Source organism: Protopterus annectens, chromosome 4.part1 (genome assembly GCF_019279795.1).
Source record: "Protopterus annectens isolate FY-2018-M chromosome 4.part1, PAN1.0, whole genome shotgun sequence".
Classification (NCBI taxonomy): Eukaryota; Metazoa; Chordata; order Ceratodontiformes; family Protopteridae; genus Protopterus; species Protopterus annectens.
In genome coordinates, this window is record NC_056734.1 from 361,730,213 (window position 1) to 361,743,441 (window position 13,229).

At 45.7% G+C, this 13,229-nt stretch overlaps 1 protein-coding gene across 2 annotated transcripts in view; it reads right to left on the minus strand.

Moving 5' to 3' along the window:
• The window catches only part of FXR1 (FMR1 autosomal homolog 1), a 1,545,230-nt gene that overhangs the window by 827,130 nt on the left and 704,871 nt on the right, over nucleotides 1-13,229 (minus strand). For both annotated transcript variants that reach the window (XM_044070180.1, XM_044070179.1), the window contains exon 10: nucleotides 864-973. In XM_044070180.1, coding sequence (XP_043926115.1) covers nucleotides 864-973 — 110 coding nt within the window. The remainder of the gene's footprint in view (nucleotides 1-863; nucleotides 974-13,229) is intronic.

The following is a 13,229-nucleotide window of genomic DNA, read 5'->3' on the forward strand; positions in this document are numbered from 1 at the left end:
GTCCATCTCTGAATTGGTCACACTGAGACGAGGAGAAGTATCAGACCTATCAGGGGACTGGAAAATTACTTTTTGACTTGCCAGTCTGTGTGTCTATGGGAAGTAGTTAACAGAAATTCTTTTCCCCCTGTATCTCTCGAGCATCTTCTCTCCACCAACTTTTTTCTGGTCCCCTCAGACCTTGTTATGGCTGGCTCCCAGTACACAGTGTCCATGCTGGGTCTACCAATTATTCTCCAACCCCCCCCCCCCCTAGATTTACTCTGTTTCTTTGCTGGGGCTGGTCGTGTATCCAGAGGGTGTCCTGGGGGCTCAAGCTCATCTGTGCTAGACCATCATAAAACAAAATTTCACATTTGTTGCTGTAGTAAACCTAAAATATGGCTATCTAGTTTTAATAACACTTTCAGAATCTTAGCATTATATAGAAAACATATTTAAGCAACTTCACAAATATGATTATCAACAGTTTTTTTAGGATCAACATCCTTGTCACATGCAACATTCAACTTCTTCACACTAGATGCTTAAGGAGCTTGCAATAATAATAATAATAATGTAGATGCATGACCCATTACATATGAGGTAAGGTGAATCTGCCTTCTCTACAGTGACACATAATTTCATTACTTAATTGTCTACCCCCCCTCCAAAAAACATGCAAACTTTCTTTTAGATCTTTCATCTCAGTGTGATGTCGTATGCCTCTAGAAAGCAGCCAGCTATACCAAGTCATTTATTTATTCAAGAACAGAGCAGAAAGTTAGCAGCCAATGCATTAACCTCTCCAAGAACCATTCTTTCTATTCATTAGAAGGAAAACAAAAAAATTCTACAAAACATTAGGGAATAAAACAGCCTACCTCATCTTTTGGCAGTTTGTTGTCATTTTCTCCTTCAATTCGCACCCTGACAACTCCCGATTTATCCACAATTTCTTGAATAACTTTCCCATTTTTACCAATAACCTTTCCTGAAACAAAGTTTTACTTAATTAAAGCATTTGTAAATAATTTACAATAGGCAGATACTTCAAAAATGCTGACACCTAAAAAGTAGCGAATTATGAAGATCAGTGAGGTGATAAGCAATTCCACAAGCAACAACCTACAGCAATGTAATCTAAGTGGACTAACTAAATTATTAAAATACTATTACCTATAATTAATAGACTAATCAATTTATAATATATTATTAGCATCTGGTGTCAGTGGTGCAACAAGTAACACACTCATCTTTGGTGTAGAAAGCTGTGGGTTCTATTCCCACCCCAGGCAGATCGATTACTGACACTGCAGCGCACCATGAGGAGGTGGATGTACTCCGGAGTGTGTCATTTTTCAGATATGATGTTAAATCAAAATCCCATCTGCTTGAGTTGGTAGTAGCTCAGGTGGATGTAAACAATCCCACTGCACCTACTGAAAAGATTAGGGGAAAGCACTCCTGATGCCCTGCTCAAATTTCCCCTAGTAGTATAAATACCATCTTGGGTCTCCCCCCAAAAAGATGCTGCTAGCCTAGTGTAACTAAAGCAGTCAAAGGATAGACAGATGGATAGAGGTTATCCCAACAGCTACTACCTTAGTCCTCTAGCTGCATAAATGTCCTTACACTCCTTTCCTTTCAATCACTTTAGCTAGCAGATCTACGAGACTGTATCTGGACTAATCCTTTGAAATCTGTTTCATCTTGAGATGACAGGGATGGCTCTGTAATGTAACGCATAGGACATGTATGTTGAAGCTTGCACAGTACAGCTACCTAAATGCACTTCCTACCATCCATCCATCCATCCTTTCAAAAAGTCAAGTACCCATGCCTGCAACTATTCATAACAGGGCGTTTGCTAAAGTAGAGTTGTGTACACTTACCATAAATGTAGATGTTTGAGTGTATTCAGTGTTGCAGTCATCACACTTGAGTTATCTGCCTGCAGGTAGCCCTCAATCGGCCCGAATACCAGACTTAGTATCTCTGCGTCAGATGCTGTCGCTCCAGGACTGTCGTCAGGGGTATAAAAACAGGCAGCCGATGCCATTACATCAGTTTTTCTTGCCCCAAATGTCAGGAGCCCCCCAAATAGGGAGCTAAGTTATGGTGAGGAAAACACCACCAGTAAAAAGTAAATACCAATACCCCTGAACAGGGTGAGCAATAGCCATAGAGAAGAGAGAGAGAGAGAAACCAGGGGGGCTGGAGGGAGGGAAACCAGGACTGCAACAGTGAACACACTCGAACATCTACATTTATGGTAAGTGTACACAACTGTACTATGTTCTTCGTGTTTCACTGTTGCAGTCATCACACTTGGGTGGATTCCCAAAGCTGAAGAGTGGAGGCAGTCAAGAAGAGTTAGGGCTGGCTAGTATGCCTTGTAGGACTGCTGTTGCAAAACCTGCACTGATTTGGAAAAAGATAGGCAGGTGGTAATGCTTGGTGAAGGTGTGTGCTGAACTCCAGGTAGCAGCTTCCAGGATACCCTGGTAGGGACTCCCCTGAGAAATGTTGTAGAGGTAGATGTTGCCCTAGTGGAATGTGTTCTGACTCCCCTGAGGGGTTGGATTCCCATGCTGCTTGTAGCAGAAATGGATGCAGTGTGCTATCAATTTGGAAATTGTTTGTTTTGTAATGACCTTGCCCTCTGCCCCTGTTGCAAAGCTGACTTTAGTAAACTGGTCAGATTTTCTGAAGGGCTTAGACCTATCAAGGTAGAATCTGAGCTGTCTGTGCACGTCCAAGGAGTGCAGGATCCTCTCCCCTTTATTTTGAGTATTAGAGCAGAAAGTTGGCAAATGGATTGGTTGAGAGCCACACTGGACACCACTTTAGGCATAAAGGAAAGGGTTAGTCCTGAGGGAAACTCTGTCAGCATGGAAAATAATGAAGGGTTCCACAGCCATAAGTGCTTGTAGCTCAGACACTCTTCTAGCTGAAGTGATGGCCAGAAGCAAGGCTGTTTTCCAAGAGAGGAATTTTAACTCTGCTGATGCTGCAGGTTGAAATGGGGGAAGTGCGAGCTTTTCCAGTACAAAGTTAAGGTCCCAAGCAGGAGTGGGTGCTCTCCTTGGCAGCCTTAAGTTGTTTGCCCCTCTCAGAAACTGTTTGATAAGAGGGTGCAAGAAGAGAGGTGCCTCGGTGTTGTAATGAGCCGAAATGGCTGATGCATGGATCTTAATGGAGGAGAAGGACAGACCTTTGTGGAGCAGATCTGCTAAGTAATCCAGGATTAGAGGCAGGGAGGGCAGAGTTGTGTCCTCTCCTTTAGATTGAATCCAGGAGCAATATCTTTTTTCTACTTATCAGCATAGGATTGTCTTGTACTGGGTCTTCTGAATTCAAGAATGACGTAAACACCTGCTTACTTAGGGTTGCTGGGGGAGAATTCAAGGAATAAGCCAGGCTGCAAGACTTGGGGCTTGCAGTTGCGGATATAAAATCTGCCCCCCCTGCTGAGAGAGCAGGGTTGGGTTCTGTTGTAGGTGCCAGGGTGGCACTGGTGACAGGCTGCGCAGGAGTGGGTACTAGCGCTGGCGTGGCCAGTCTGGGGCAATCAGAATTGTCCTTGGTCTGTCCAGTCTTATCTTGAGTAATACTCTTGAGAGAAGTAGCAGAGGGGAAAAGGCATAGATTCATAGGTAGGTACTAGGCTATCGGCCCTAGGGCCCATACAAGCCTAGCCAAAAAATGTACCCTGGCTTTCGCCACCCAAGAAAATTATTTTCCTGTGCCCCTGTCGAGCAGAGAGACAGAAGTGATCCCCGGGGTGAATTTCCCATCCAATCATCAAGATTTTTCTTGAAGAGTGCTAATGAGGAGCTCTGTTTGACATAGATAGGTAGTCTGTTCCAGAGTATGGGAAGTCTCTGGGACAGGAATCTATCCCTCCAGCATGTTCTGTTTATTGTGGTGACAAGGTTTAGGTCCCTAGAGCATGTAGCTCGGAGGGATTGGGATTTCTTTAAGTGGAGCATGTCCAACAGCTCTGGGTTTGACATAGCTTTGTATGCTAGGCAGAGATCGCCCATGAGTAGGCGATATGCGATGGAGTAAAGCTGTAGTTTTTTGAGACGGTCTGCATAGGGCATCTGTTTGAGGCCAGTAATCCTCTTTGTGAGGTATTTCTGTGGTCTTTCCAGTTGTTGTAGATGTCTTGTGAGGTACATACCAAAAGGGGCGTTGTACTCTGTAATGGGTCTAATGAGTGATGAGTAGAGGGGAACAATGACATCTTTTTTTCTGGATGAGAATCCTTTTGTGATGAGATGAGCAACGTAGAAGGATTTCCTGACCACTGTGGCGATGTGATTATCACAGGAGAGACTACTGTCCACCTGTGTCCCAAGGTCTCATCACATTTTCGGCATTAAGTAGACTACCAGCTATGTGGTAGTTCATGGATACAGAGTTTTTACCAAAGGGGATGACAATACACCTTTTGGCATTGAGCTTCAGGCCATGGCTTTGACATCAGGTATCTGTCTCAGTGAGGTCCTTTTGTAGTTTGTCCACATCGTTAGGAGTTTTGATTATGGCTCCTAGTTTGCAGTCATCTGCAAACTTTGTTAGCCAAAGACCTTCTGTGTTGGCCTGCACTTCAGAGAAGTAGATACCAAACAGGAGAGGACCCAGGACTGAGAGATTTACCCACTGAAAAGAGAGGGCATCCACATTCCAGGCCCTGCTGTGAAGATTCCTGGTGCAGAATTTGCTGAGCTGGTGGTTGTAGGGGGAGGCAAGAGATCCACCTCTAGGGGTCCTCATTTCTGAATCAGAAGGTTGAAGGTGTTGGGCTCCAATTGTCACTGATGTAGGTCTAGGAGAATTCTGCTTAAGTCATCTGCCAGTGAGTTTTGTTTGCCTGGCAGGAACTGAGCTTGCAGATGGACTTGGATGTCCAAGGCCGTGTTCCACAGGGCCATGGCTAACCTGCAGGGTGGGCCCCCGCTTGTTGATGTACCACATAACTGTGGTGTTGTCTGTTTTTATTAGAAGTTGTCCTAGAAGGAGTAGGGATCTGAAAGCTGTCAGGGCGTTCTGCACAGCTAGCATCTCTTTTTGGTTGATGTGCAGATGAATTTTACTTGGGCTCCAGTGGCCCTTAATGCATTTGCCATCCATTTGTGCACCCCAGGCATAGTCTGATGCATCTGTGGTTAGGGTCTGGGCAGTATGGGGTTGAGTAAAGGGCAGTCCCTTGTTGAGGTTGCATGCTTCTGCCCACCAAAAGAACTCTGTCCTTAGACAGGGTATGATAGGAATGACTGTTTCCAGGTCCTGAGAATGTTGGCAACAAAGACTTTTTAAGTACCATTGAAGTTTCCTCATATGCAGTCTTGCATATGGAATTAACAGTATACATGAGGCCATGAGCCCTAGAGCCTACAGTTTTTTCTTGTGGATAGCTGGGTTCTGGTGGCCATTTGTTTGAAGTAGGCTGTCAGATAGACTTGTTTTTCTGAAGTGAGGAATGTCATCTGGGATGTTGTGTCCAAGCTTGCTCCCAAGAATACAATCTTTTGACTGGGTACCAGTTTTGATTTCTTTTCGTTGATGGTGTACCCAAAGGAAGTGAGGTTTTCACAAATGTCAGGTGCTGTAAAGTACAGTTTTGTACCTACCATAAATGTAGATGTCCGATAGGCATGCATCTGCAGTCCTTACAAATGGGTTGTCCTGTCGTCAGGCAGCCCTTCGGTCGGCCAGATTCCAAAGTCTGGGTCTGACCTCGGCTGGTGTCGCACTTCACCCGACGTCATAGCTGCAGTTCTTCGGGTATAAAGGCATCAGCCAACGCCATTTTCCTCAGTGTTTCTTGCCCCAGATGCCAGGTGCCCTCTAGGAAGGCTAAATTTGGATAAATGCAAATGGTTCCAAATAGTAGAGAGCAAACAAAAAATAAGCATGTATGTACATATATACAAACAAATACACCATAATAGATTCCCCCAGCCAGCTACAAGATGGGCAAATACCCTAGGAGTACCACAGAGGGGAAGGAGGGTGGGTAATCCTGACTGCAGATGCATGCCCATCGGACATCTACATTTATGGTAGGTACAAAACTGTACTATGTCCTTCAAGGATGCATCTGCAGTCCTAACAAATGGGTAGAATACCATAGCCAAACTGGGGGAGGAGGAGAAATAAGATTATGGTGTAGTTAAGATCCCTTGCAAAACAGCAGTGGCAAAACCTGCTCGGGATCTGGAGTATAAAGGTAAATTATAATGATTGGCAAATGTATGCATGGAGCTCCAAGTAGCAGCCTCTAAAATGTCTTTGGTAGCCACTCCTCGTAGAAAAGCTGTGGTAGTGGCTGTAGCCCTTGTAGAGTGAGGCCTGATGTTTTCTGGAGTTTTCTTCCCATGGTAGGAGTAACAAAATCTAATGCAATTTCCTATCCAGTTAGAGATTGTCTGTTTTGAAATTGCTTTTCCTTCCATTCCTGTTGCATATGCTACCAGTAGCTGGTCAGTTTTTCTATTGCTCTTGGTCCTGTCCAGGTAGTAGCGCAATTGTCTATGTACATCCAAGGTATGCGCAAAAGTCTTTCTCCCCTGTTCTGTGGGTTGGGGAAGAATGTAGGTAGGTGGACAGCTTGATTTAAAGATACCCTGGAGACCACCTTTGGCATAAAAGTAGGATTTGTTCTCATGGACACTATCTTGATGGAAGATCAGGAAGGGCTGTACTGCCATTAATGCCTGTAGCTCAGATACCCTTCTTGCTGAAGTGATTGCAAGCAGGAAAGCAGTTTTCCATGATAAGTATTGTAATTCTGCTGTTGCTGCTGGTTCGAAAGGAGGGAGTGTCAACTTTTCTAGCACAAAGTTCAAGTCCCATGCTGGCAATGGTGGCTTCCTAGGTGGTTTTACATTTTTAATTCCTCTCAGAAACTGCCTAAGCAGAGGATGTGAGAAGACTGGAGGATCCAAGTTGTATTCTGCTGAAATAGCTGATGCATGAATCTTAATGGAAGAATAGGACAGGCCGTTGTGGAAAAGCTCTGCCAAGTATTCTAGGATGTTGGCTATGTTTACCAGTGACACATTTTCTCCTTTTGTAGTACTCTAAATGTGATATCTTTTCCATTTTGCTGAATAATTTTTTCTTGTTGAGGGTCTGCGAGCCTCCAAGATAATGTCTTTAACCCTTTGGGATAAATTTGGGTTATTTGGTGTTATGCAATGTTCCAGGCAGTCAGCTGCAGTGTTTTCAGGTTTGGATGCAGGGTGTTGTAGTTGTTCTGTGTTAACAGTAAGGGAACTAGGGGTAGAGGCCATATTTGTTCCCGAGACATGCTCCTCAATAATGGGTACCAATGTTGCCTTGGCCAGTCTGGAGCTATCAGGATGATCCTTGGACGGTCCTCTTTGGTCTTCAATAGCACCTTGTGCATCAAAGGAAGTGGTGGGAATGCATATGCTGTCAAGTTTTTCCAACTGAAAGATAGGGAGTCCACTTTCCAAGCAAGTGGGTGGTACGTCCTTGTGCAGAATTTCTTCAGTTGGTGATTGCGTGGGGATGCAAATAAGTCTATTTCTGGTAGTCCCCATTTTCTTGTAATGGTTTTGAAGATGTCCGGATGCAGCATCCATTCGTGGGCATCCGTGGTAGTTCTGCTTAGTATGTCTGCCAGAATGTTTTCTTTTCCTGGCACAAAAATTGCTTGTAACTGAATGTTGAAGCTCAGGGCCACATTCCAGAGGTCCATTGCCATCCGGCATAGAGGGTATGAATGCGTGCCTCCTGTTTGTTGATGTACCACATAACTGTGGTGTTGTCTGTCCTTATCAACAGTTGACCTTGTCAAGAAATGGTCTGAATGTCTGAATTGCCAGTTTTACTGCCAGCATTTCCTTTTGATTTATGTGTAGGTGCAGCTGGTCTTGAGTCCATAAGCCTTGTATGCACTTGTCCAGCATGTGCGCCCCCCAACCGAGGTTTGAGGCGTCCGTTGTGATGGTCTGGCTTGGTTGAGTGCTGTGGAAGTGCAGTCCTTTGTTTGATTGACAGGCCTGAGCCCACCATTGGAATTCTTGTTTCAGGCATGGGATTATTGGAATTTGGGTTTCTAGGCTGTGCTTGTGTTGAGACCATAAATTCCTTAGGTACCACTGTAACTTTCTCATATGCAGTCTGGCATGTGGAACCAATATTATGCAGGATGCCATGAAACCCAAGGCTTGCAGGACTTTTCTTGCTGTTAGCTGGTTCTGCTTTGTTAATGCCAAGAAGTAGAGAGGTAGTTGCTCCTGTTTTTCTACTGTTAGGAATGCCATTTGTTTTGATGTGTCCAGCTCTGCACCCAAAAAGGTTATCCTTTGGGATGGTATCAGCCTTGACTTTTTTATACTGACTGTGTATCCCAGGGCTTGCAGTAGATAAATGACCCTTTTCAAGTCTTCTGCTAGCTTGTTTTTGTTGTCCGCTTGCAACAGGCAGTCGTCCAGGTAAGGGTAGATTTGGATTCCCTGAAGCCTGCAATGAGCAATTACTGATGCTAGGCATTTCGTGAACACTCTGGGCAGTAGATAAGCCAAAGGGCAATGCTGAGAATTGATAATGCTCTGATCCTGCAAGAAATCTGAGGTATCTTCTGCAATTTGGTCGTATGGGGACGTGCAGGTATGCCTCCTTGAGATCTAGAGTTACCAGCCAAGACTCCTTGCCCAACATGGGAAGAAGTTGCTGTAGGGTCAGCATTTTGAATTTTGGGACAATGAGGTATGTGTTTAAAGCGGACAGGTCGAGAATAGGTCTCCATTGGTTTTCTTTTCTTGGTACCAGGAAGAGCCTGGAGTAAAATCCTTGTCCTTGCTCCATAGATGGTACCTTTTCTACAGCTCTCATCCTTAGTAAGTGAGTTATTTGTTTTAGAGCTTCTGCCTTTTGATTTGGAGGTAGGTTTGGCATTCCTCTCTTCCTTGGTAGAGTATGGAAGTGAAACCTGTAACCTTGGTCTATTGTCTGCAAAATCCACTTGTCTCCTGTGATGTAATGCCAGTTCACTGAAAATAAGGCTAGTTTCCCACCTAAGGGTGCTTCTAGTTGTTCCCTGGTAGGCGGTGCCAGAGCCAAGTCACTGTGATTGTCCTGTAGTAGTGGTGGTGGCTGTATCCGTGGCTGTACCTCGCTGGTTGTTAGCCTGCCACTGACGTCCCCTGTAGGCACCTCTGGATTGACCTCTGCCTCTTGGCCTATTCCTGCCTCTCTGAGCTCTGGAGGTGTCTGGAAAGGACCAATTCTTGGAGGGCCAATTCCTGCTAAACCTTGGAGGTTGGACCTGTAAGAAATCTTTGACTGTCTGGACAGATTTTGCCTTCTCTTCCATCTTCTTCAGCACCTGTTGTGCAGGAGAGCCAAACAAATTGATCTTGTCCATGGGAGCATCTAGTAGCTTTGATTTGACATGGTCTGGTAAGGCATGCTCTTTTAACCATGCATGTCTTCTGATCACTGTGCCAGTCATGGCTGATCTAAAGGAAGCCTCCAGTGCATCACAGCCGCATTTTAAGGAATGATTACTGACCTGCTGAATGTTATGTACCATTTCCTGAACAGATTTTTTGTCTAATGGTTCATCTGAGGACAGCTGTTTAGTTAATTGGTCTAACATAAATTCTTGATACTGGATCATGTGGAATTGACAGTTCAAGGCCCTAGCTGAAAGAGTAGCAGAAGTGTAAACTTTTTTACTCCATCTCTCTAAAGCCCTGGATTCCCTTTCAGACGGGAGGGGGTTTTTGGCAGAGGTAGCTGCTACCGCCTTAGGTCCCTGGGAGATAGTTTCGGGATCTGCAAAAGGAGCCTTATACAAATGATAATGTGTGTCCGGGACCCTGTAGTACCTATCGGGCTTAGCAGGGGCCAGAGGAAGAGAATCAGGAGCAGTACAAGCATCATTAAATGCATCATCCACAACAGTAAGAACTGGAGGGATGGCTAAAGGCCTATGCTGTGGTAAATGCAGAAAGGTTCTAAGCCTTTTTCTAGAGTCTGAAAAATCCTGGCCCTGCCACTGAAATTGTTCCCTCATAGCATGCAAGGTTTCCCCAAAGGAAAATTCCTCAGGCGGAGAGGCAGAAGGAATGGACTCTTCAGCATCAGAGTCTTCATAAGGGGAGAAAGGGCCCTCTGGAGGGTTTGAATTATCTGAATCATCAGAGGAGTCATCTGTAGAAACTGGCTCAGGGGGCTCTGCTCTAGGCCTCTTCTCTGGAGGTGGGTGAGAGGCCCTGTCTGGGTGAGGTTGGGATCCCCGGATCAAAGAAATGAGATCCTCTGCTAGACTAAGCATTTGTGAACTAGAGCTAGGCCTGTGAGAGGGGGTCTTAGCAGGCACAGTTTTGGTAGATTTAGCTGCTTTAGCCCTGGCAAAGGCCTTAATCGACATGGTAGCAGGTGGCCTTGCAGCTCCACGTGCAGGGGTTGGAATATCCAAGGGGATAGTATCAGATAAATCCTGGGAAACTGCAAGAGCAGGTGGGATTTCAGTAGCCGATTCCACCAGGTTGGATGAGGCCTCGGTAGGAGGTAAGCTTTCGGCTGAAGGAAGAACCGCGTGCTCGGTTTCAGCCGAAACAGAGACACTCGCGGTTGGCTTAACCGCGGTATCGGCCGAAACCGCGGACCGCGAGTGTCGGTCCTTTTCCTTGCGCTTTTTAGATATTTGCATAGTCGGAGGATCCAACGGCATAATGTAAGCAAAAGCGGAGCCGAAAAACTCCTCAGCAAATTCCGACCGACGTCTAAGCGTCCGTCGGTTAAAAGCACAGGCTAGACAAGCTGCTACGTCGTGGTCTGGGCCTAAACAAGGTAAGCAGTAAGAGTGGAAATCTTTATGAGGTATTTGTTTCCCACAAGTTAAACAGTTATTCACTTTTTCTGACATCGGCTGAGGCAAGAAAGAGTCCCCAACGGGTACTTAGCTTTTAGAAGTCTTGGTAGTAGTAGAAGTATTCGGTAGTAGTAATCTCTGGTTCTGACCGACCGGCACTTGCGAACAGCTTCTGCTTCGGGCGCCACGCGGCAAGAAAGACTGAGGAAAATGGCGTTGGCTGATGCCTTTATACCCGAAGAACTGCAGCTATGACGTCGGGTGAAGTGCGACACCAGCCGAGGCCAGACCCAGACTTTGGAATCCGGCCGACCGAAGGGCTGCCTGACGACAGGACAACCCATTTGTAAGGACTGCAGATGCATCCTTGAAGGACACCAGCAATTCCTGACTGTCCGCCTGAATCAGGCAGTCGTCCAAGTACGGGTAAATTTGGATATTTTTCTGCCTGCAGTATGCAATGGCTGGAGCCAGGCATTTTGTGAATACTCTGGGCACAGTGGATAAGCCAAAGGAAGTGCAGAGAACTGATAATGCATAGATCCGGCCCTGAAACGTAGATACTTCCTGCATGACTCCTTTATAGGGATGTGCAGATAGGCTTCTTTTACATCTAGGGTGACTAACCAGGCATCCTTGGCTAGCATAGGTAGAAGCTGTTGCAGGGTAAGCATTTTGAATTTTGATACCACCAGGAAGGTGTTGAGAATTGAAAGATCCAGGATTGGGCGCCAAAAGCCCTCTTTTTTGGGTACTAGGAGGAGTCTGGAATAGAATCCTTGACCCATCTGTTCTACTGGAACCGGCTGAATAGTTCTGATGGAGAGCAGGGAAAGAACTTGGCTTTGAGCCTCTGCCCACTGGTCTGGAGGAAGGTCTGAGAACCCTCTTGGGGTAGGCAGTGAGTGGAAGTAAAATTTGTACCCCTGGGTTACAATGTTGAGGACCCATCGGTCTCATGTGATGGACATCCAGTTTTTTGCATGAAGGGCAAGTTTTCCTCCTAAGGGCACAAGCAATTGGGCAGAGGTAGGGAGTGGAGTAGAAAAGTCATTGTGAGTTTTTTCCACAAGGAGGTGGCTTGCCACTCCCTGCTTTGGGGGTGGGGGCACTCCATTGCTTAGATCTCTGCATACCCTGAGACTGTAGTCTGGGTGGTCCGTTTCCCCTGGGTCTGGCTTGAGATGGCCTGGATGGGACTGGAAAGGACCAGTGTTTGGGAAGGGCAATGCCTACTGAATCTAGGGGGGTTGCACTTGTAAGAATTCTTTAACAGTCTGCATAGACTTGGCTTTTTCTTCCATCTTTTTAAGAACCTCTTCTGCTTTGGTGCCAAACAAACTGTCCTTTTTCAAAGGAGCATCTAGTAACTTTGATTTGACATGGTCTAGCAAGGTCTGCTCCTTGAACCAAGCATGCCTTCTCAGTACAAAACCAGTGACCGCTGCCGGCTAGATGCTTCTAGGGCGTCAAAGCCACACTGCAAAGTATGCTTGCTGACTTCGCTTGCAGAGTGCATAAGCTCCTGCAATTCTCTATTTTCTGCACAGTCTGTAAAGGTTGCCACTTTTTGTTTAATAAGTTCCATAATATGTTGCCGGTACTTCAGCATGTGAAACTGACAATTCAATGCCCCAACAGCAAGAGTTGCAGAGGTATATATACCTTCTTACCCCATCTGTCCAAAGCTCTGGAATCCCTGTCCGAAGGGGTGGGATTCTTGGCTATGGCTGTCTTGATACCTTTAGGCCCCTGGGAAATGATCTCTGGGTCAGCAGTAGGATTCGTGAAAAGTAATTTGTGAGTGTCAGGTACTCTGTAGTACCTGTCTGGTTTCCTAGGGGCAGGAGGTAAAGTATCAGGAGTAAGACCGGATCCCATAAAAACATCATCAACTTCCAGGACAGGGGGTATTGCTAAAGGCCTGTGCTGTGGCAAATCTAGGAATTCCCTGAGTCTCTTTTTGGACTGAGGATAGTCTTGGCATTCCCAGTAGAAATGCTCTCTTAAAGTATGTAAGGTTTTACCAAAAGAAAAATCCTCTGGAGGGGAGGCAGAGGGAATGGATTCTGCATCTGAATCCTCATAAGCAGATAAAAGCATGTCTTCATAATCAGATTCCTCAGAGTTATCGGACTCCTAGTCTGTTGAAGCTGCAGGGGACTGGTCTCTTTTCCTCTTAGCAGGAGAAGGCTGACTTACCCCAATCAGCGTAATAAGGTCTTCTGCCATTCTAAGCATTTGTCATTGTAGTATGGGAGCAGGTGCATGCGCTTTGGTGGTCGGTTTTCTAGGCGTAGCGCGTACACTCGGCCTAAGAAAGTCAGTTGTTTTAGATAAAGAAGTCGTTGGTTTAAGTCAAACATCGGTAGAGCGAAGAACTGCC